Source organism: Carassius gibelio, chromosome A12 (assembly GCF_023724105.1).
Source record: "Carassius gibelio isolate Cgi1373 ecotype wild population from Czech Republic chromosome A12, carGib1.2-hapl.c, whole genome shotgun sequence".
Lineage (NCBI taxonomy): Eukaryota > Metazoa > Chordata > Actinopteri > Cypriniformes > Cyprinidae > Carassius > Carassius gibelio.
The window spans coordinates 16,556,867-16,579,940 of NC_068382.1; the positions used below are offsets into that span (position 1 = coordinate 16,556,867).

A 23,074-nucleotide genomic window follows, 5' to 3' on the forward strand; every position below is an offset into this window, starting at 1 on the left:
AGATAAAAGTGAGTAAAACAATATTCAAGAAAAAGCACAACACAAGAACAGCACTTAATGACGTGCCTTAAATGTATAGTAAAATCAATAGTTTATTCAACAAAATGCATCACTCTTAAAACTGAAACCATAAAGCTTCCAGAATTTGTTGAATCAGTTATTTCAGATGAAAATATAATATTCCATCATGTAATAACTGTCAGCATACACTCCAAATAAAACCTCACACAGTAACTGCCTTGCTTCCACTTTAGCCTACATGTACATTTCAGATGAACAACATAACCTGCCGAAGTGAAATACAGCATCAATGAGAGCACCTCTGCTTCTCAACTGGAGGAACAGACCTTCATGGGCAGATCCATAATCACTTAAACCCTAAGGAGGCTCAGAAACACTTGAAATGGATTCAAAAACAGAACTACATGGAATTTGGCTTTTCAAAAGATAGAAAAATTTTATCCACTGTTGAAACCTTTCTTTAATTAAATAAAGAAAAACAAATCTGAGACGGTTTCCTCGGGATGCATGTTCAGGCTCTGCCTTTAACCATTTATACTGTCCTATCAGAAACACAAATTAATCAAAAAAGGGCTCATTTTAAAGGGTTTAAAATAGTGACCATATTTTTACAATTCTATTTGAAGTGGCATGTACTATCAGGCCAGATTGAGCTGTCATTCTCTTGGCCTGAGTATAATGGGTGACAGGACTGCTCTAGAATCATCTGAAGGCTAAAACTAGCTCCAGATGGTGGAACAACGGGCTAAGAACAAAAGGAAAGAGGGATCTTAGTACAGAGCATCAGAATTGCTGCTCCTCGGCCTCTTGATCTTCTCAATGTTCTTCAGGATCATGTCATGTAATGTTACCTGGAGTACAATCACATAATATTAATTCATCAAAACTCCCAGACAGCACATACATACAGAAATCTGACTTCTTTCTGTACATCAAAATAAAGATAATCTTTAAGATAATTTATATTATTACTGTTGTAGCAATACTTACATATTGATTTCTCAGTTCTGACACTATAATCTTGAGGCTGATGTATTCTTTCTCATCAATCTCTGTCACCGTGCGACGATAATCCTCCTATAGCAGTCAAAATATATATTAAACATATATAAAATAATGACTGGATTCCTGATCTAAATGCTATATGTACTTTAGATAGGACTTACAACATGAGGGTACTTTGCTATTTTTGAAACCAGCTTTGCCCTTGTGATGTAGTACCTGTAAAAGAAAGTTGTTTTTTTTTAATATGAAGGTAAAATAAAGTGTGAAAATCTTTGACTAACATTGACTTAAGATGATGATGATACAACTAATTTCTATCTAGAAATGTGTTGCTCATTGTCAATGGGAAAGTGCCCAATCAACATTGCTCAATAAGTTGCCCCGTGTATCATCACCTTTAGCGTGTCGTACCTGGAAATCTGATCTAAGAAAGAAGCTGCTTCCCCTTCCACTGTTCTGAGTTCAGCCACCGTCTCCTCCTGTGCATGGTGAAGATAAAATCATAACTCCAGATAAATGGCTGACAAAGTCTTTTTTTTTTTTCATTTGACATTCCCTGACAGTAGCAAACATAAGGAATCATTTTTCTTAAAACAACAACAACAAAATCTTAAATAGTGAAAAATCCATGCTTGTCCTTTTATGTCTGCATACAACAAATATAGCTTATGCTGTTACAAGAACATAAATGTACCGAATGAAGAACTGAAAAATGTGGCACTGTACCTGAATTGAGACGCCAAAATTGTTGCCATCTTCTATTCTTGGGATTAACAACTGAACCCACATCTTGACCTAGAAAACACTGGATATTACATTTATCCAACGACCTATTAAACAGTGAGAGCATGTCAGAGACTATGATTACAGGGTCTTACTGTGTTGCATTTTTCTATGAGAGTTCTGATTTCAGGCTTGACTTTTTCAATCAGCTCCACCAGCTTGCCATTGCTTTTCATCATTCCACCAGGCATGACAAAGACTTTGGTCCCGCCAACTAAAAACAGAAATCATAGGCCCTGTTTCTATCTGGTAATAACATGCATCTTCAGTGATTCGATCAAAGGTGGTCAGGCGAGATGCATTACTGGTTTTCACCTGGTAATCAACATGCATTCAAATGCATCTCTTGACCACTTGTGTTCAGATTTCACACTCAACATCACTTTCACATGAGATTGAATGTGATAATTCATGAGGTTTGGTACAACTACGAAATGAAAGCAATCCAATCGAATGTGTTTTCAACTACCTCTGAAAGTGGTCAAAACTAGACAAGCTCAAGATGTTTTAGACCCTGTTTACACTTGTATTTAGTGTGGTCCACTTTTGATTGGATTGACAAAAATGCATATTAAAAACCAGGTGTAAACAGGGCCACGGGATACTGTAGAGAAGAGTGAGAGCAAGATGTTTTGCTGATTTCATTAGGAAGGAAAACTCACCTTTGCCATCTCCTGCACCATCTTCAAGTTTCCTCTTTTTAGCATTTTGCTATTGAGAAAATATTTCAAGGTTACATCTGTTTCATGCCAAACACAGTCTTTTGTACAAAGCAGCAGAAACTGATCCTATTAAGGGAAAAATGGCTTCTTACCCCCTCCAGTCCATCATGGATGTCTGTAAGAAGAATTGGGTCTGGCACTGTCAGATTGATCTCTGAATGGATTTCTTTCAGCTCACAGATATTAATTGTGGGATCCTGAAAAAAATGTACATGACGTAGTCAAAAGGCTATCACACAAATTAATGTGTTAAGAACATTAGCACATCTGAAGTCGTCAAAAATGCACAATGTTTTTCATTATTATACTTGCCTTCAAAAACTGGTCCAGCTCTAACAGTTTCTTTGGAAAAAAGTTTGCAACCAAGTCTTCAGCCTACATTTTAATTAAACAAAAAGCTGTCAAACGGTCACAAAACATTCATTCACATTCACACACACATATATAAACTGTGGGTAAGTGCAGTAGTTTACCTCTGCTGTAATTCGTTCCCTGAAAGCATCAACCTGGCAAGACAAGAAATATTCATATTTAACTATAAAACACAAGACAGATTTTTGTCGTCACAGTTTATAATGTAGTGTCTTTGAAAGTCAATCACTTTCAGAAATGGACACAACCACTCTTCTATTTTAAGAAGCTGAATGTTTACAACACGTTACCCTGGATCCCGTATCGAGTCGTTTCCCACTCTCCCGTTACTTGTTAGCCTCGCGATCTTCCCCGTAATGGTTTGCCAACATAATCACCGACTTCAATATACCTTTAGCTTACTGCTGTTAAAATCGTGCTGAAGCTGAACCCACAATGCACTTCTCCCGCAGCGCCATGCTGCTGTGCTAGAAACACGCTTCATCCACACACTCACTCGCGGTTAACGCACATGTGGGAGCTCTGGCTTCACCCTGGAGATTTGATATGTATAATCCACAGATACCTTATTACAATATGCATTTTCTGCTTAAAACAGATCTGATTCCATAAGCGTATCTACGAGTAAAAGTAAGCTAACACGCTCACGAGGTGACACGCGCAAAGCCGGCTAGCCGCAAGCTAACATTTACAAACAGTTCACCCCCGAGTGCTCTGTATTAAAATAAAGGAAGCGGCGAGACATTTACCTTTGTTTTGATTTCATTGTCCACCTTAAGAAGCGAAGACATCGTCTTAATTCAATAAAGGAGAAAAGTAATGGATTGTCCTAAAAGCATCAACTAACAGTGTGGCTCACTAAACTGCTGTCAGCCACAAGGCACTCGCGCGCTTCTAGATGACGTCAATGCTTCGAGACCACAGATGGAAATACATAGATTCACATCTGTTCTGTCGTGTGGAAATATTCACTCTTCATTCATTCTGAATCTGATATTATCTGGAATATGCAGAATCATCTGTCATTCAGTGCAAAACCAAATCAATACAATATAGTGTACACACCGACGTATCGCTGGAATCAACGTATCTTGCGTGCCAAAACGGTGTCTACCTCTTCTTACATCTATGTTCGGGACGACTTCGAAAGACGTGTTATGTATACGTGCGTCATATTTTCCTCTGTTAAAATATTATTTGATGGAATTACAATATATGTACTTTACAAACTGTTAAATACTTTCACGAGCCCTCAGATATGTTTAATTGTATTGTTTATTTAGGACGTAAAGTAAATCCGAGACACTTCCGCTGACGTGTGTTGGGGGCGTGTACAAATCTTGCGATGTAAACAAGAACGCAAAAGACAGGTCTAACAGTGTTCACACCACCACGGGCATTTCTAGAGCGTCACATCCCGCATCAAGCATTAGTTGATTCTGGCTAACAGCTATGAACCTCCCCGTCACTGTCAAAGTGAACTTTAGGGGCAACGTGAAGAAATTTCCAGTCTTGGACACGAACAAAGCACAGTGGGAGACTGTGGAGGCCTGGGTAAGGAGTCATTAAGCCTGGCTGGGTGGCGTTTATGTGGGGACGTTTACATTTCTTGTTCTGGAAGGCCGTAGCCGAGGCCTACATAAACAAACCTTAACCGGGGGGTAACGTATAAGACGTTTAAACTTCAGTCAAAATATTTAATCCTATTATAGCAGATATGTCTTAACATATATCACAGTTGAATCCTTTATACAAACCTCAGTGATATCAATTGTAACTTTACCTGTCATTTGCTCTTGACCTTTCTGTTCGGCCATAAATCAGATGACAGTTTGTAAATAAACACATTTTTAAAAATAAAACAGCGATTTTTTTTTACTACATGTAACTCTTCGATGCCTTTAAAAAAGTCTGCAGTTCCTGAAGGTGTTTGTTTACATTGTTAGCTGACTAAGTGTCTTTTTATAACTTCTAGATAAAAACTACATTCGGCCTGATCCATTTTCAAGTGAAATATTTTGACGAGGACAACGAGGAGGTAAATAATAACAGTTCAATAACGAGTTTATACTAATATATCTGTGATTTAATAGTGTTACATTGATGGAATGTATATTTTTTTTAAAGTATGAGTTTGACAGAAGTTGGTTGACTATTGTTATGAATCTATTTTCCAAAGTACTTTTCTTATTGATATTGTTGTCTTATTTTTACAGGTGTGCATAAACTGTCAAGGTATGTAATACATTTAGTCACCAAATATGTTATCTGTAGTGTTCAAAAAATTATATCATAGTACATATAAAATATTATTGCTTATATTATATATTTTATGTTATTATTATCACAGATGAATATACAGAAGCTCTAAAGGTAAGAACACCGACCTTTTTTTAATCAAAAGCTAAATCTGAGCCATTCTGTTATGCCATCATTATAATCATAATTAAAAAAAAAAAATGTTGTCATGATTAATTTTTTTATTTTTATTTAGACTGCATTTAAGCAGGCCAACCAGCTACACATGAATGTCTATAAGATGAAGGGTCAGGCGGAGGGTGGTGCAGTGAAGGCAGAGCTGAAAGAACTAAAGATAGATCCTAGACCAGCTCCGCCGTATCGAGCAAGGGTCAAGATGGCAGACAAGGAGACCCAGGTGACCCCCGAGCGGGACTCGGTAAGCAGTTTGGAGCCTTTTAATAAAACATACTGTATGCCGTCTTTATAGAGTGAACTTCTTATTAGTTCATGCATATCTCATTGAATAAGACATTGTGAATAATAATGCACTGGACTTGTTACAGGCTGAGATCATTTCAGACTGAGTTGTTTTTCTTAAACAGGTTGTGGCCAAAGAAAACAAAGGGATGAAAACCGATGAGGAAGCAGTACCAGCATGGTTTAAATCCTACATGGACAGGGTACGGTGTCCTAAACAAAGTCAAATGTATAATTTTATAGATCTTTGCTTTTATCTTTGCATATAACAGTAGAATTGCTCCTGAGAAACTAGCATCTCATAATAAACACAGTACTTTCTGTTGAATCTGGTCCTAACTGTTGCAGAATTGTTCTCAATCATCTTTGCAGTTCAAAGATCAGGTTGTAAGGGAGGTGGTGGACAGGATGTGTAGTGAGTTTTCTGCCCAGTGTTGCACACACAGAGCCTCAGATCCTCCTGCAGAGGAACCGAGCACCTCTGGCACACAGAAAGCTACAAGCTCCACCACACTAAGGGCCTCTAGTTCAACTCTAAATTGCAGTAGTTGCAAAGGACCAGCCACTGGAGGAGGATATCAGTGCAGGTGAGAATGTCCTAAACTTGTCTTACAAATGATACTCTTCAAAAATATTTAATAAGCATACAATATAAAAAAAAAATGAAATACAGGATGTTGAATGTAAAGCTCAATATGAAACATTTTCTTTCTTTGTGCAGCGTTTGTCCATCATGCATCTTATGTGAGCCATGTAGTCATAAACACGATCCCAGCCACAACCTAAAGAGAACAAGGACTCCTTTGTCTGTTCCTGAACGTGGAGTCACTCCGGAACCCAGGCAAGCCAAAATAATTATGATGTTCTGTGTCTTTTAGGGCTGTTCAAATCCAAAATTTTAGGAAGTGACTCTTGATTCCTGTTTCTGGGATCGACTCTAGAATTGATTCATCACTGATGTTTGGGAAGAACATGTTCAACTCATCTGAATTTAAAAAGACTATTAAGGAGGTGTCAGTTCCCTTTGATGGAATCAATTTTTGATTTCCATCACCCCAGAATCGAGAAATGATTCCCAGCCCTAGTATCTTCTACTTAGCCTGAATGGTTTTAAGAGATATAATCACACTTACTAATTTAATTTGATTAACTTTGGCTCGTTCTCAGGTTTCTGAGGCGGGGTGACAGGACGGTGCGTAAGGCAGAGAGACAGCGGCTGAAAGCTGAGCGGAGGCAGCTGAAGGCCGAGGTGAAGGAGATCAAGAAGAAGCTGAGGCTGGAGAAGAGAGGTCTGCTGTGGAGTGGAGCCTCCAATGGGACCGGCAGCTCAGGCCTTGCCCCCGCTCCCGCCACATCTCTAGGCCCAGGACCAGCCCCAGCTCCGGCCCTGTGCCCAGACCCTCAAACATCCAGTCCAGAGTAAGGGCCACACTGAGAGGGGTCAGGGCTGGGTTGATCTCCCTACCCAGCTCAGAACAATAATTAGCAAGATTATCATATTGTCTGTTATAGTTGAGTTATCGCTGGCAAGTGGATGGAACTACCTCAAAATGCACCCGCTGCCTTTATGTATTACGTCCTTTTTGTACTTTTTTGATATGAGCTTCAAGGAAAAGACAGACACTGAACAAAGCTGTTCTGACGATCCTCTGTGCACTCAAACCAGGGGTCCCAAGGTCTCCTGCTCCACCTTGGTGCCCACAATGACTGCCTTGTTTCTGGATGAGAATCTACCAGATGGCACTTGTCTGGAGCCAGGCACCAAGTTCATCAAGTACTGGAAGATGAGGAACACTGGCAACATCAGCTGGACTTCGGATACCAAGGTACTTTTCGAAACTCACTATAGGCTGAAAAGCATGTGTCTCAAAACATTGTGGGCTGCGTTTGCATGTGTTTTGTGTCTTTTGTAGTTGAAGTTTATGTGGGGCAACCTGACCCTGGGCTCACGGGAGCAAAAAGAAGTCGCGGTGCCCTTTCTGCAGCCAGGTCAGATTGGTGTGGTGAGTGTGGCATTTGTGGCGCCTCTGCTGGAAGGCACCTACACATCTCACTGGCGCCTGGCACACTGCGGGGTGCAGTTTGGGCCCAGAGTGTGGTGCAGCATTATAGTGATGGCAAATGCAGAGCGGAAACCCACCCATTGCAGCAAATCACTGGTGAGTCAACTTTAAACCACAATACCTTAATGTTTTCAAGTATCGCTATTTTAAGGGTTACCTAGCAGTATTTTGAGAGATTAAATAACTTAGTATCTTCTTTTATAGAGGACCGATCTTTGTCTTATGAGGAAAGATGGCGTGTTCTGGTCAGGCACCAGAGATTGTGAGGTGTCTACCAGATCTCGGAGAGAATACTACATCCCCTCTGTGGACTTATTGACGGCACAGGTATGGGCATCGTTGGACAAAAAGACCACTTTATGTTTGTTTTGTGATGTGTTCTTAACAACTAATGTCCAAAGTCTCATTATTTTCCAGGATCTGTTGTCTTTTGAGTTACTGGATATAAACATTGTGCAAGAATTGGAGAAAGTCCCAGCCAACACTCCAGCTGGTAAGGCCTCATTCTGGTTACAATTATGTAATATTTCCTCAGGGTCTGTTCCTCAACGTCATGTGCATAATCAGCCTGGCCTCATTTTTAGAGTAATTGCGTAATTTCCTCAGATATGACCCCCTGCGTATCTTCACCGCTTCATCATGGACCCTTGTTTGGAAAGCCTGGCACAGGGCTAAGCAAAGTCGAGGCTGCACATTCAGGCAGGAAAAAAAGTCAAGGTTAGAGCATCTTAAATGGAATTTGAATTACTGATTTGTAGTTACATCTAACGACCCCTATAGATTATATCTAAATAATGTCTAAACAGAAGGATAGTTTCTATAAAGTTGCACTGAAGCAGAATTACTCATTTGTTTTTCATAAACTTGGAAATCAATATTTTGACATACAAATCATTTAAGTTTAGGGTTGGTAAGATTGTAATATTTGTAAAAGAAGTTTCTTATGCCCTTTCAAGGCTGCATTTATTTGATCAAAAATACTGTGTAATATTGTGAAATTACGGTTTAAAATAACTGTTTTCCATTTTAATGTATAATAAGGATAAATTACTTCCAATTAGTTTTTTTTTTAATTTAACAAACAGATTTAAAATGATCTTTTTTGTAAATCAAAGCATTTGTAATTGAATCCTAGACTGATGTGGCTTGTTCTGTTAGTGTTGCAGCCTCCGAGACAGAATGAACTTCTGGACATTCCCGGCAATGAGGAAGGAGATGAAGACATCAGTGGGACCCAGTTTGTGTGCGAGACTGTGATTCGTTCTCTTACTCTTGAGGAACCAGAGCGCAAGCCTAAACGCAGGGCTTGGCCCAACCTGAAGAGGCATGATGGTGAGCTTCTTTCCGGTCTATTAGTACTAACAGAACTCAATTCTCTGTCTGTTTACCCAATGGATATTTCATAGGTCACTAACATTTTGTTAATTCTGCTTCTAATTGTTTCGCAGTTCACGACACTGCTAGATTTCAGGAGAGATCATTACTGGTGAAGAACGACAGACCTTTGACAATCATAAACAGCCCTGAGGCTCCAGTCCCAGTGCCAAAGCCAGTTAAAACAGAGGAAACTGTCATGCCAGGTGTGCATGTTCTTCATGTCACTGTTGCTTAGACCTACTGAAATTGCTACAGTTACTGTGAAAGCAGTGTGCCCTTCTGCTTAAGCTTGCTAAAAATAAACATGCCTTCTACTTGAGCTATACCTGCTTTCAATTTACACTTGGTTATTTTCACAGTCTTTTCGGAAGCATTGATTGGCTCAAATGAAAACCTCTATACGGACCCTGCTGCACAGGATGAGAATGAAGAGGAAGTGGAACAAAAGGGACATGAAAATGATCAAGAAAAAGACGAAGAAGCAGGAGAGTGGGATGAGGTGAGCAGTCAGGTGTCCTCTGCCTCATCAGAGGACTACATTGTCATCCTGCCTGACTGCTTCGATACTTCCAGGCCCCTGGGAGAATCGATGTATAGCTCAGCAATGTCCCAGCCTGCAGTCCCTCTTGCCAAAGAGCCAGAGGCACCGCAAATCCCAAGCAAGGCTGAAGGAGAGAACGAGGAGCCCATCCCTGTTCCAGCTCTTCAAAACAGCCTGAACCAGATGCTCTGCACCTCTCAGATACTGGACACTCCTCCACTAATTCCAGAGACGGTTCCTTCGCCCATAGCTCTATCGCCACCCCCATCTCTTCGAACACACAGGTTAAATCATATTCAGAGAATTGGCTAATTATTTTTAAACTAAATAATAACGTACAGGAGTTATGTAATCATATTTGGGATTTCATTGGTTTTAATCGCTTCACAATTCTTTTGCAGATCAGGGAAATCTCATGATCTTGAGTCAGGACCAGGGGCCTCTGAAGACAACACCTCATATCAACTTGACGATGACTCAAGTGGTGGGTTTCCACGTCTCGTGTCAGTTGTCAGAAGAAAAAAAAATTGTAAATCAAACTTTGGATAGAAATGTTCTTACTTGAATGGCACACTTAACATCATACATGTAATAATTTTGGTTGAATTTTTATTTTATTTAACTAGCTAGAATTCACCAAGTAAATGCAATGAATACAGCTATAAAATGTATTCAAAGTAGTGCTGTCAATCGATTAAAAAAAATTAACTAATTAATCGCACAATTTTTTTAAATTAATCGCGATTAATCGCAATTAAAAGACTGAAACTTTTTGGATATGTAAATGTAAAATGTAAATAATTAATGTAAACTCAAGACAAAGAAACTATTTAAATTCAAAATATGATTGTTTATTGGAATTTTTGTTTAACTTGTAACAAAGATTTTCTCATGTAAACAACATACCTGCAATAAACCATCAATATCCTCCAAATTAACTGTTGGCTTGAAAGCCATATTTATTACAGAAATAAAAACACAGGCATGTAAGTACCATTTGAATTTCAAAACAATCAATGCCAATAAAAAAACAAAAATGATTTCCATGTTGAATTCTAAGTGGACTGCAAAAAATTTCCAAAGTATAGTCATTGCCAGTGCTTTAAGTGGGCCGGTACGCACCAGTACTCAGTACTGCCACTTCCAAATATAGCTCTTGAGCGTACCGCCACCTCTCCGTGCGCCCAGAACGTGCTTGTAGCGTACCGGTACGCTCATTTGGACATCTGTTTTAATAGAGGTTTTAATCTTTTACCGGCACTGCCGATTTTCAGAGCGCCCTTCACAATGCAAGCTTCCTAATTCATCCCACCCAGAGCAGAAACTGCATTACCCATTCACCCTTAACTTATACAAGAGAATAGCGCATGTGTCGCTTTTCCCACTGTTAAGCGTCAACAACTCAACGTGGCCGGAGAAGGTGTGTGAAACTCGTTGTGAGTTATACTAAAGCAAAATCTTGAGTATTTATTGTCTGATAAACATTAAAAACTGTCTGCGGAGGTTGAGTCGTCCTGCAGCCCCCGCCGGCTGCTCATTGGCTGCAGCATCTTTTTTCTAAGTTCTAAAAAAATACCGTAGACGGCAAGGCACAAATTGAGATATTCATTTATCTAATTAATCTATAGCCTATGCACAAAGAGAATATGATCTTTTTGTCCCCTTTTTGTTTTAAAGCTTGATGAAGAGAGAGAGCGCAAGTTGCTGCAGCTGCGAGGAGGACAGTGATGCACGCGCACAGGAGTGATTGACAGTTCGCGGCACTGTGTACAAAAAATACTCCGCTACACAATTATTTCGTTTTTTTCATTTAAGCTTATTAACGTTAGCGTTACAGAAAGGTCTGATTTACGCACTGTTACAGTCATTGTTTTTTTGTTTTTAAACAATGACATTTGAGTTAATGATTTTAATGTTGCTGTTTCTTGTGGCAGACTCAAGAGTAATTCCGGCAGAGTTTTATACTGAAACTTTCCGTCTAAAAGTCCTTCCTTGGTCTTATCCATATTTCTTTGCACTTTGAACACACATAGGCCACAACTGGAAATAAAAAAAACTGCAACCGCGTTAATTGCGTTATTTTTTTTTAACGCGTTAAATATTTAAAATTAATCGAATGCGTTAACGCGCTAATTTTGACAGCACTAATTCAAAGAGATGTAAATTATTAAATATTTGTTATGATGATGATGATGATGATTATAGGCAGGCATATATTTCTAAAGTTCTGTACCTTGTTTTATTTAAATAATCAGTAAGATTGTGTTTGACATTTTAACAAAATGTTGTGTAGTTAAACCAGTTGTGTAGATTTGAGCCATTTGTGTGACAGAACAGCATGTCTGTTTTTTGCCCTAGGTTGCAGATCAGCTCATTTAGAGGCCCCTGTTAGTGCCTTTGAGACCTGCGGCTCCCAGGATCTCAGGTATAACAACAACACAGTGAGATCATTGTTTTGAGCTGTCGTTCTGCTTACATGCATTACAGGCATCGCATTATAATATTAAGATCAGGACATATTCAGGAAAGTGAGAAAGATCGGGTTTTGAATATCTGTGTAAAAGCTTGAATTCAGCAGAGGAGAGGAAGTAGCTCTGCAGTTTTTTTTTTTTTTTCAGTGGTTGACCACAGTTGTTATTTTTTACAATTCCTCTAAATAAGCACACCATTTAGCACACTGTGTCGAGTTATGCATGCTGTTCTTCTAGTTTTGCTTCATGACACTTTCTTGAATGTTAATCTCTCTAGTCCTTCTTCTGTTTTGTTGGCACGCTACTCTTATGACACAAGCTTTTGTTCCCGTTTGTCTTCTTCTGCAGGGCACATCATGGTGGTCTGACAGAGGGGCTGGTGAAGGGAGCGCTCTCTGTGGCTGCCTCTGCTTATAAAGCACTCTTTACAGGCCAGAACACACCTGCACAGGTGAGGCATTTTTTTCGACAGTGCACGACCAGAACATAAACTGCCACCATATAGTGACTTTCTTTTTATTACATTACCGTTAAAAAAAACATTAAGATGTGCTCACTAACACCTTATTTGAAAAAAATTAATAAAAAAAATACATAAAGTAATATTGTGAACTATTGTTAGAATTTGAAGTAACTTTGTAAGAATTTGCAAGTATTTTCTTCAGTCATGAATAAAATTATGCATCCTTTCTGAATATAACTATTGAAAGTTGGTCTTATAATCATTGTAGTTGCATCATACATTGTTTACTTCAGTCTGGATTTTCTGCATTCTTTATCTCTAAATCCTAGCTTTGGCATGTGAGTGACCTTTAACATAATAACTTTGGTTTGGTTGTCTTTCAGCGGCCTGCTGTTGACCCAGCCTGTGAGGATGCCTCCATGATGGCTGTATTACAGGAGATGGGTTTCAGTAACAAGCCGCTCAATCAGAGGTTGCTGAGGAAGCATAACTATAATTTGCTTGATGTGGTCAACGAGCTGGTGCAGTTGACTGACAGCGAATGGCACATCTCTAGACACTAGGAAGCACAGCGCAACCTCAATAAAGTATACGAATTGTAAATGGTTTCATCATGTTGCAGCATTCTGTCAGAACGGGAGTGAGGTGATGGTAAAATATTGAAATGATCTCTGATGTTCTTTTGTTAGAGAAATAGTTTGGACTCTAGAAAAAAAGAGAAATGTATCACTATAACAGACCATAGCTGCAATGATGCAATTACTTGATTGTACAATTTTAGTTTCATGTTTATATAGGACATTATGAATGAGGAAACAACAAAGTTTAATAAGCAGTCTTAATGCTTTCTTTCTTCGGTGTGTGTGCCCAACTTACACGTACAGACTGCTGTTAGTTACGCTTCAGGTATATTTTGTACTGCTTGATTAGATACAAGGATAAATTGGAGACAATGTCTAGAGCACTTTGGATGCCTCTCAGAGGAAAGATATAAAAAGAAAAGCCTGTATTGATTTTTTTTTTTTTGTCACAGTGACCTCTATATTTGTATATCTTATTTTAAATCACACTAATTCATATGGCACACTAAGGTGTTGGGCTGCCAAACATAGGAATGTGCAATGAGTGTTTTAGTCATGCTTGATTGAGTCATAGTGATTGATTGGTCAAAGTTTTTGCTAGGCACCAGTTTTGGTCATTTTTTTTTATGTGCAATGTGTTACTATGAACTGAAGGCTTATCAACATGGCGTTTTGTGTCCAGCATAGTGAATAAAAAAAAAAACATTCCATTTATCATTTCTGTGTGTTTGAGTTATTTGCATTGCATAATCGTACATTTTCTTCTCACTATGTTTGGATAAAGTACATGCATCTGACTTGCAGAAACAATGGGATGTTCTAAGGTTAAGATAGTTACTCCTTTAGTCAGCTTCCTCCTTTCAGACAGGAACTGAGCACAGATTCCCCATCCCCCAAGATTTTAAAGATTTGCTTAAATTATATTTATTTTAATTTAAAAATGATGAAATAATTTTTTTTTCTTTCAATTTTTGATAATAATTGATTTAAAAAAAAAATTCGTGGTGAATTCTTTACAGTACCCCATCCTCCAAGATTTTAAATATTTTTTTTTTATTATATTTATTTTAATTAAAAAATGATTAAATAAAATGTTTTTTTTCTTTCAGTGTTTGATAATAATTGATTTCATTTTTTTTTCGTGGTGAATACTTTACAGTACCCATTTAGAAAACTTTTAGAAATGCTTGACACCAATCCCATTATAATAGTTAAAATGTATGCAATTTACCTACAAAATGTTGTAGTGTCTACGTATATAAAATCTAACGAGATTGTATTCATCCGCAGTGCATAAATGCGCAGTATCGATTATGAGCAGCAGATGGCGACACCAAACAGCTGAACAGGAACAAAGAAGAAAGTTGCTGCGTAATCGAAAGCACAAAGCTCATACACGACACACTTGAAGGAAAGTTGCTTGTGGTGTCTTCAATAACTAAAGAAATAAATGACTTTAGTCTGCGGAAAGAGTACATATAGATATCAAACAAGAATGTTCCGATGAATTCACGGTAGGTGGAGAAGAGCTTTGTGGAGATTTGACCGACGCATTTAGTAATGTTTTGACACGAGAAGAAGTGTCATGACGTTGATTAAGGAAATTAACATTAATTCGCTCAGTATTTTGTGTTTTAAAACTGCAGACCTATCCGGCATTGTTAGGATGAGTGTGTACTTGTATCTCTCTTAAAATGCTGTTAGTTTGACATAGCGACTTTGATTAAAACGCATAACGTTAATTGTTGTTGCATATCTAGACGAGTTTGGAGTTAACGTTACAAATGCATTCTAGTCGAGCAGCTCAATTTGTCGGTTATTTAGTCGTTTTACAGCTTAACCATATATCAAACTCGGAATCATTTTAACATTGCGTTGCATTTACCGCACAAATCAGCTTTAGCTACAGTAGTTGTTTGTAACGTAGAATTATTAACTATTTTTTTCTGCACTCTTCCATGCCATTTTAATTCCGATATAAATGTGTGTAAACTGGGAGCATAATGACTTGCATAAATATTTCTATATAAAACAAAAAAGTGCACATTTCCACTAAAGTCACGGAAACTGTGCCATTTATGGTCTTTGATCAAATTATGAAACGTTGATTCATAATGATCTTTGGAGTTTTATGGTTGTGGAGCTTATTGTTTTACTGTAGTTTTACAGTGGATGTTTTGGAGACAGTTTGGTTCATTAGTGTAATGTATAACTAGAACAATACAGTCGCTTTCCCCCTAACCTTAAGTAAAAAGATTTTCTTTGCAATTACGTACCTTCAACAGGCAAACTTTAGTGAAGCTCTCTTATTGTTAATTGTAGAGGCCTTTAGTTTTGACCCTTCATCTTCTGGAAATAGAGCAGTATGTCCCAGAATAAACAGGGAGAGAAACGGAGGCTTTCCAAATGGTTGGACTATGGCAGTATCAATGGAGAAGGACAGACGGATCCATGTCCTACCTGTCAGGGCACAGGACGCATCCCGAGAGGCAGGTTTCAGTGGTTGCAAATAACGTTTTATTTGTAGTTTCGTCTTTTAAATGCACTCACCCTTATTCTGTCCATCTTTTCTTGACATCCTCAGGTCAGGAGAACCAACTTGTGGCAGTCATTCCTTGCAGCGACCAAAGGCTGAAACCGCACCACACGTCAGTATCACTGTGCCAGTTTCACTATGACAGTTTCCCTAACTCCACTTCTGTAATTGTCAATTTCAGGGATTAATAAAGTGCGCTTTTAAAGTCAGTTATCTCAAACCAATGTACATGGTTTCATGTCCCGCAGGAAACTGTATGTGTTTATATCAGTGGGGATTTGCCTCTTGATCTGCTCACTGATCCTGTTTTTCCTCTTCCCACGGAGTATGGATATGTCAGCTGTGGAGCTAAAGTCATCTATGGTCTATTTCACTCCAGATAAAGTACAAATGGTGATCACGGTAAGTGTGTGTAAATTTTACACAAAAATTTGCCTGCTTTATTGCATGTTTTCTCTAATCCTCTGTATTATCCATTCTTTAGCATGAAATGAACCTTACCAACCAAAACTTTGTCAGCATCACAGCTTCTAATCTTAGTGTGCAATCATTCATTTTTGAGACGGTGGTTGGAAACAAGAAGTACCCCAATATCACCATTCTGCCTCCTCGATCACAGAAAAGGGTAAAGCATTTTTCTCATATGCATTAAACCTAGGACAAAAACTTAACTTAAAAAAAAAAAAAGTCTCTGATCCTGACAATCAGTCATTTTTCTTTCATCTTTAAGATTAAAGTTATAGCTGACATTGTTATTGAGGACTCTGGTCTTAAGTAAGTAAAACTTAAATCAATATCTATGTCTCATCATTAAGGTCTTTTATACTGTTTTCCACTATAACCTCAATGTATAGGACATCATGCGAACTCTGAAGTACTCAAAATATACTTAAGAGACTTTTTCTAATGTCTTTTCCTTTTCAGTAATTACTGCAAGTCACCTTCCATTCGGATTCACACCTTATTCTTGCATTTGCAGTAAGTATTCATCTTCATTGCATCAGCTTTATTTTAAGATTTCTATTAGCATGTTATTTGACTGAATCGCTGAACACGAACACTAGAATTCGGAAGGTGCTTATTGAACAATTGTTTGAATTCACATTTGGTGTAACTTGTAAATGCATCTAAATGCTATTCATTGAACCGATGACTTGTATTTCAGTCCATGTGTAATGTTAAATCATGTTAGAGTATAAACAGTTTATGCTTCATATGAAGTTAAATATTTAAGTAGGTAATATCTATTCATTAGGTCTGTTGAATCTTACTGATACATTACAGAAACAGGTTAAAACACATTTAAATTTAGCCACTTCAGTCTTTCTAAAGAAATATGCAGCAATGTTCATCTTTACATAACATAACAATGTTATAGCCCATGACACAGAAATTGTCACTGTGGTTAAACATATTCATAACTTATTATTTTATTCCCTGTATATACTGTCAGTCATATGATCTTTATGGACTATACTGACATTTTATAGGTTATACAGCGCATGACAAAACAATACACACCCATAGTAAAACATATGAACTACTGTTCAAGTTTGGGGCCAATTTAGAACTACTGTTTTCTATTTTATTATATTATAAAATATAATTTATTCATGTGATGACAGCTTGATTTTCCGCAGCCATTATTCCAGCCTTCCAGTGTCACTTGTTCCTTCAGAAATCATTCTAATATGCTAATTTGATGCTCATATGATTATCAATGTTGAAAAAGTTAAATAGAAAATAGTGCAGATAAATATTTTTTTGTTGAAACCAAAAACATTCATAAGGGGTAGAATATTTAAAAGAACTGCATTCTGATAAATTTAACTCATCATTGTTAAATAGTAGCAACAATATTAAGTAATACATTTTTTTCATATTAATATATATATATATATATTTTTTTTGTATTTATACATATTAAATTCTAGACATTATTTATTTTGGGTACTTGTCTTGTACCATACATACTCAAGGACAAATCAAATAAGTATGTTCAGCTTTAAAGTATACATTTAATCATGTCAAATTTCAGTGGCTGGTTTTATGAATAACATCATAAAAAACAATTGATATTTAGTATTTAATGTAAAATTCTTTGTGTTGTCCACAGACTGACTATCAAAGTCTCCTACCTGTCCCATTCAGAGCAGATGTCTACGGATGCCTATGAGTATATTGACTGTGGCGTGAATTCAACTGTGCCTCACTTCCCTCTGCTTTGAGACAAAACCACTGCCAATGTGCAGCCATGAATTTTGATGTTATAATTATCAGAATAGGCTGCTTTCAAAAATGTTGTAATTTTATGCTGTAGTTTACTAAAGTTCATTTCAATGGTTTTTGAGTATAATGATAGAAACATATGATACGAATGTATGATATGAATGTAAATATCACTGGAATAATGAATGTGTGCCGTTAACTTGAACTACTTTTCTTGTTTATTGATTTGTTACTGTTTAAATTGTATAAATGTGTTTTAAATTTTGCACAACTCAAAATTGTGCATTAAATGGCCGACGTTTTATTTGTTGAGAATTCTTTAGCAAATCCAATCAGAACAGTTAGAAACCCAGTTCTGTTTTAATTAGGATTTTGAAACCCAACAATAAAGTCCGGTGTTTGATGAAATACACCTTGATTTTGCGGTTGGTGCTACCTAGTAGTCTGGCCTTCATCTTCACCGTTGCAGGGACTAGAGCACACATCTTATGTAGATGTCCTTTTTTCTGGATCATTTCCACCTTATAAGCATATTAATTAATCACTGTGATATTATATATTGCTATATAGAGGGTCTGGACAAATTAAAACACACAGTCTCTATAGTATAGTCAAAAATATTGTCAGCATAGTCTATGTAAATCTTTAAATAGACCATACCAACCACTGGATTTATTGAAACTTACTGATACGATAAAGAAAAGGTTTAACATGCATAAATTTAGTCACTGCAGTCTCTAAAGAAATATGCTGTGATGTACTCATCATGTATCTTTTGTTCATCTCGGCATGACACTTGAAGATGCATTGCTTGTCAGCCTCTAAAGAACACAAATAATTAGTTTACACTGATTGGGATTTCATGTATCATATGTTGTTTTTTAATTTTGTTTTTTTTTCATTCAAATTCAGTCACTTCTAAAGCGGTGACCATGTTCTTAATGGCATGCAACAATGGAAATTCTTCAGATGTTTGACCTGTTATTTTAAACGGCTTTACCTAGAGACTCACTAGACGCTGCAGGTTCACAGGGTGTCATAGGACAGGTGACGCAGACTCTTCATTTTTATCTTGTTTGCCTTCCTAAAAACAAGAAAAAATCATATTATATGCATGAAATATATTACAATTGTATACAGCCTACATTTAGGATTTAATAATCTGTGGCCCAGCACCTGACAGTGACGGGCCTCCCAGTGCATGGCTGACATGTTACACCACTCGCTGATCTGTAAGAGAGACCAAGTCAATGCAAAGTAACATGAGACCATATCCTGATTAATGAAATTGAAACCCAGATGCTGAGATGTTTTCTTTGGCATGACACTCATAAAGAAATAAACATTGAAGTGATTTCTTAGCTGCTCATTAATGTTGACACTATAGGACAGAGCTGATATAGGCAATAACCTGTATGCAATAAGGTGAACAAAATTCATAATGTAACAATGCAGTTTAAGAATTGTAGTGTAACATTTATAAGTCCTCTCCTTTGCCATTCATTTAGTGCAAGTCTGATAATGTTAAAACTCAGGCCTTTGTCTATGACAGGTAGAGTAAAAACAATCAATAGTTTGTCTTAATTTAACTACACAAAGGAATATAAGTTCTTAACAAGAAAAGCCATTTAATTAGCCGTATATTATTTAAACCAGTCGTCTATTACAATGTCAATGTAAAAATACAAGTGCAGCTGTTTAGAGGTTAATGACGTCACAGAATCTCTTGAGTATTTTGGAATGGATGTGTGAATTGTGCTTTTCCGGGAAAAAGACGGAATGTTGTTGACTGTGAAAAGCGCATTTTAGTAATTTAAAGTCGTTCTGGTAATTTTACGGCAATTTACTGGTATTACTGTGTGAAAGAGGCTACGTGATTAAAACCGTCTTCAAATGAGCAGTTTATTGAAAAGTCTGTAATAGACTTGTAGCCTAATTAGTTCACAGCCTTAGTCTGAAATTCTTTAACGTCTTTAATCAGAAAAATGTACACAAAACGCCAACTAGCCTATTTTAAAGTGTATTTCTGTAAAGTGTGAATCTACAAAAACGTGATTTTTGACTTCTGTCTGATACAAATATTTGCGAGCTTATAATCATTTCAGCGCATTGTGACGAATTTTGTGTATATATATATATATATATATGTCAGTATATTAAAACCCCAAACTTTCTTCGCACTCGGCATACACAGACAAAACAAGATTCAAGAAAGATCTCCGACGGGGTAGTTTCGATGCCTCCGGCTCGCCACACTGAGGTGCTCTTTGGGCAGGAAACAAACACGATCTGACACTCGAGATCTCGCCGACCAAACAAACACTAGAGAGAGTAGAGAGGGAGGGATGAGGGGCTCGTCTGACGTCACATGCGGGGATTGTTGTGTAGTGCGCTCAGCTCCACTTTCTACTCTTGAGGTCACTGGTATCAGAGGGAAGGGAGGCTCTGGAAAATGATCACTGTTTTGAGTCGTCTGGATAATTGGTCGCCTGTGTTTTTAAAGTGAGAAATGGAAACGAAGCCTAGAAGATAAACGCCTGCTAGGTAAGTGATGTAAATGTTCACAGTCCTTTATAAGCGAGGTTATCGTTCTTGCCACACTGCAGTTTTCGTTCTAAAGTATCTGCTGAATTTAATCGACAAAGCTTGCTTTTTAACTTAGAGTTTGTTATGTTTTTAATGCCTTTAAAAAGTTGTTTCGATTTTACCATTTCATCTTTAAATGCTCCAAGGAACCAGATTCCATAGTTTTGACTGAAGTGGAAATAATACTTAGATGTTGACATAATTTCCATTTAAACTATATGAGAAAAAAAATGTAATAAAAATCAGTTACAGTAGCCTACAGAAAATAATTATAGCCAGGTTAAAGTGTGGTTCGCTTGGTTTTGTCCTAAACTATCTGATAATAACAAGACAACATCTGATGTTGATATATGCCTCCAAAACAGGTAAAATAAAGTCAGATAACATAAATATAAAATTATTTTTTTATCTTTTAAATTTTTTATCTATTTCTGTTTAGACTGTTAAGAGGATTTGGTGCTGCAAATACAGAGTTAAATTTTAGTACTCAATTACAGTCATTACCTACAAATATTTGTTTTTTTCATTTTTAATTTGAGCCTTTCAGTGAGCTACTGTTGATATGACACCAAAGGACTTTTGCTAATTTAATTTATAGTTATTCATCGTACAGAACCAATACTTTTTCATTTAGCTTTTAAGGCAGATCTGGTTAAGCTGTAAATAACTTCCATATCTGTGATGATAATCAGCTGTTGTTTTTTCTTCAATTAGGTTCCACACGGTGCCGCCGATATCACAGAACCTCTGTCTGTCTGCAGTACCTTTGAAGTAGGTGCAAATGCCTAACACTTAGACAAAACTGCTTGTCCTTACAAGACGGTGTGAAAACCAAGTTGCCATGGGGAACCAGCTGACAGAGATTGCCCCCAATACAGCGTTCCTGCCTAACTTCCAGTCCATCCACGTTGTGGTCATTGGTTTGGACTCTGCAGGCAAAACCTCGCTTCTCTACAGACTGAAGCTGAAGGAATTTGTTGAAACTATCCCAACCAAGGGATTTAACACTGAGAAGATTAAAGTTCCGGTAGGAAATGGCCGTGCCATTACCTTCCAGGTGTGGGACGTGGGTGGTCAGGACAAGCTACGGCCTTTGTGGAAGTCTTACACGCGGCGCACGGATGGCATGGTCTTTGTAGTGGACTCCACGGAGGTAGAGCGCATGGAGGAGGCTAAGGTGGAGTTGCACAAGATCACGCGTACTTCAGAGAACCAAGGAGTGCCAGTGCTGGTGTTGGCTAACAAACAGGACCTTCCAGTCGCACTGCCTGTTTCTGATGTGGAGAAGATTTTGGCTGTACATGAACTGAGTGCATCCACCCTACACCATGTTCAAGGATGCAGTGCGGTTGATGGGCAGGGGTTACAGCTCGGTTTGGAAAAACTGTATGATATGATCCTCAAACGAAAGAAAATGGTGAGGCACAGCAAGAAAAAAAGATAAACTGAATGGGACAGTATATTCTACTTGCGAAGCTCCTCAGTTATAGGATTTTTCAGCAAATCTCTGAATGAAGGAAATGCTCCAGATGGCCCAGTGGTCAGGAGAAAACAGATTTGACCCTTATGTGTCACACAGTATTGAACTGCTTACTTCCATGCCTAGTAATTGCTGTGCAGCTCCCATTTGTAATCAAGGAATATATGATAGCATTGATTGACTGAAGCATCAGCAGAATTTAAGCCTATATCCTTGCCTTTTCTTTTTCATGCAAGAAAGAGATTTAATTATAGCTTGGCAATATTTTCACAAGACATCAGACATAATTTTTTCCCACAAACGTTCACTTGATTGCCAGTGCCGATATAAAAAAGGCCATATAAATGTTCACGCTATGCTAGTTGTGGAACTGAAGTCTTAAGCGAATCACAGAGATTCACTATTCACAGATCTACGTTTTAGTTGGAAACCCTGTTCGTTTTTACATGGTGTAAATCGTTTTTTTTTTTAAAGCTGTAGAATGAATAAATTATAGACTGCTTTGACGCAGACAGTTTCAGAAGCTGTATCTTTTATTCCTGATGCTGAATGGTGTTTGCTTAAATAAATGATAATCTTTGTTATAATTAATTATTTTTAATGATAACTTATTTGATAAACTGTATGTGCTGTAAGCCTTCGAAAACATAAAATCATAAAAACACTAATACATACATAAGGCTTTGATTTGCTGTGATGAAACAGAAAACAGCCCCTATTAAACTATTAATAGAGTAGGCGCTCGTGATGATGTCATTTGCATTCACGGAGAGCATCCCACAGGAAATGCATTGATGCTGAAAGAACATTGTTTGATGTAACCTTGATGTTATAGTGTAATTCGGAAGCTGAGCCTTTAAATGGGCGGAAGCAACATTATATCACATTTGCTGACACAATATACAAGATTTATCAAACAACCCATGTAATATCTATGTAAATAGAGGCAAAGGCATACAAAACGGACAGCAGGTGATCTTTTTTAATGCCGTAGTGACATCTTAAATGTGAATCTAGTATTCTTTTAAGGTTTGCATTGTTTTAAGAAAGAGCAAATATTTTTTGAATGTCCCGACCACCACCATTGCACAGACAGACAAATCTATTGACTTTGCGATCAACTTCC

General features: G+C 37.5%; 4 protein-coding genes across 8 annotated transcripts; 3 read left to right on the forward strand and 1 right to left on the reverse strand.

Moving 5' to 3' along the window:
• Positions 1-74: 74 nt before the first annotated feature.
• LOC128025316 (proteasome activator complex subunit 3) lies at positions 75-3,819 on the reverse strand. Its single transcript, XM_052611554.1, has 11 exons — positions 3,653-3,819; positions 3,005-3,037; positions 2,844-2,906; positions 2,624-2,728; positions 2,472-2,520; positions 1,905-2,023; positions 1,753-1,821; positions 1,438-1,505; positions 1,188-1,242; positions 1,012-1,098; positions 75-872 (listed from the first exon to the last, which is right to left on the reverse strand). Exons 1-11 carry the CDS (start codon positions 3,692-3,694, stop codon positions 792-794), a joined length of 771 nt encoding a protein of 256 aa, XP_052467514.1. The 5' UTR covers positions 3,695-3,819; the 3' UTR covers positions 75-791.
• A 400-nt stretch (positions 3,820-4,219) lies between these two features.
• nbr1a (NBR1 autophagy cargo receptor a) lies at positions 4,220-13,831 on the forward strand. Of its 4 annotated transcripts, none has more exons than XM_052611539.1 (21): positions 4,220-4,457; positions 4,879-4,941; positions 5,120-5,138; positions 5,254-5,276; positions 5,398-5,580; positions 5,747-5,824; positions 5,994-6,208; positions 6,343-6,462; positions 6,789-7,040; positions 7,225-7,447; positions 7,535-7,780; positions 7,889-8,011; positions 8,102-8,177; positions 8,291-8,401; positions 8,843-9,016; positions 9,133-9,264; positions 9,421-9,886; positions 10,004-10,131; positions 11,961-12,027; positions 12,422-12,524; positions 12,920-13,831. In XM_052611539.1, exons 1-21 carry the CDS (start codon positions 4,356-4,358, stop codon positions 13,097-13,099), a joined length of 3,084 nt encoding a protein of 1,027 aa, XP_052467499.1. In that variant the 5' UTR covers positions 4,220-4,355; the 3' UTR covers positions 13,100-13,831. The 4 variants fall into 4 exon arrangements, with proteins under 4 accessions (XP_052467499.1, XP_052467500.1, XP_052467501.1 ...); XM_052611540.1 differs by having other exon boundaries at positions 10,004-10,086; XM_052611541.1 differs by having other exon boundaries at positions 7,288-7,447.
• A 630-nt stretch (positions 13,832-14,461) lies between these two features.
• LOC128025319 (transmembrane protein 106B-like) lies at positions 14,462-18,305 on the forward strand. 2 transcript variants are annotated; one of them, XM_052611558.1, is made up of 8 exons: positions 14,462-14,631; positions 15,477-15,606; positions 15,702-15,765; positions 15,902-16,055; positions 16,138-16,278; positions 16,384-16,427; positions 16,578-16,631; positions 17,770-18,305. In XM_052611558.1, exons 2-8 carry the CDS (start codon positions 15,483-15,485, stop codon positions 17,879-17,881), a joined length of 693 nt encoding a protein of 230 aa, XP_052467518.1. In that variant the 5' UTR covers positions 14,462-14,631; positions 15,477-15,482; the 3' UTR covers positions 17,882-18,305. The 2 variants fall into 2 exon arrangements, with proteins under 2 accessions (XP_052467518.1, XP_052467517.1); XM_052611557.1 differs by having other exon boundaries at positions 14,463-14,631; positions 15,440-15,606.
• Positions 18,306-20,172: 1,867 nt separating this feature from the next.
• Positions 20,173-22,471, forward strand: arl4d (ADP-ribosylation factor-like 4D). The gene is made up of 2 exons (XM_052611562.1): positions 20,173-20,426; positions 21,183-22,471. The coding sequence occupies exon 2, from the start codon at positions 21,310-21,312 to the stop codon at positions 21,910-21,912; it is 603 nt and encodes a 200-aa protein (XP_052467522.1). The 5' UTR covers positions 20,173-20,426; positions 21,183-21,309; the 3' UTR covers positions 21,913-22,471.
• The last annotated feature ends 603 nt before the right edge of the window (positions 22,472-23,074 follow it).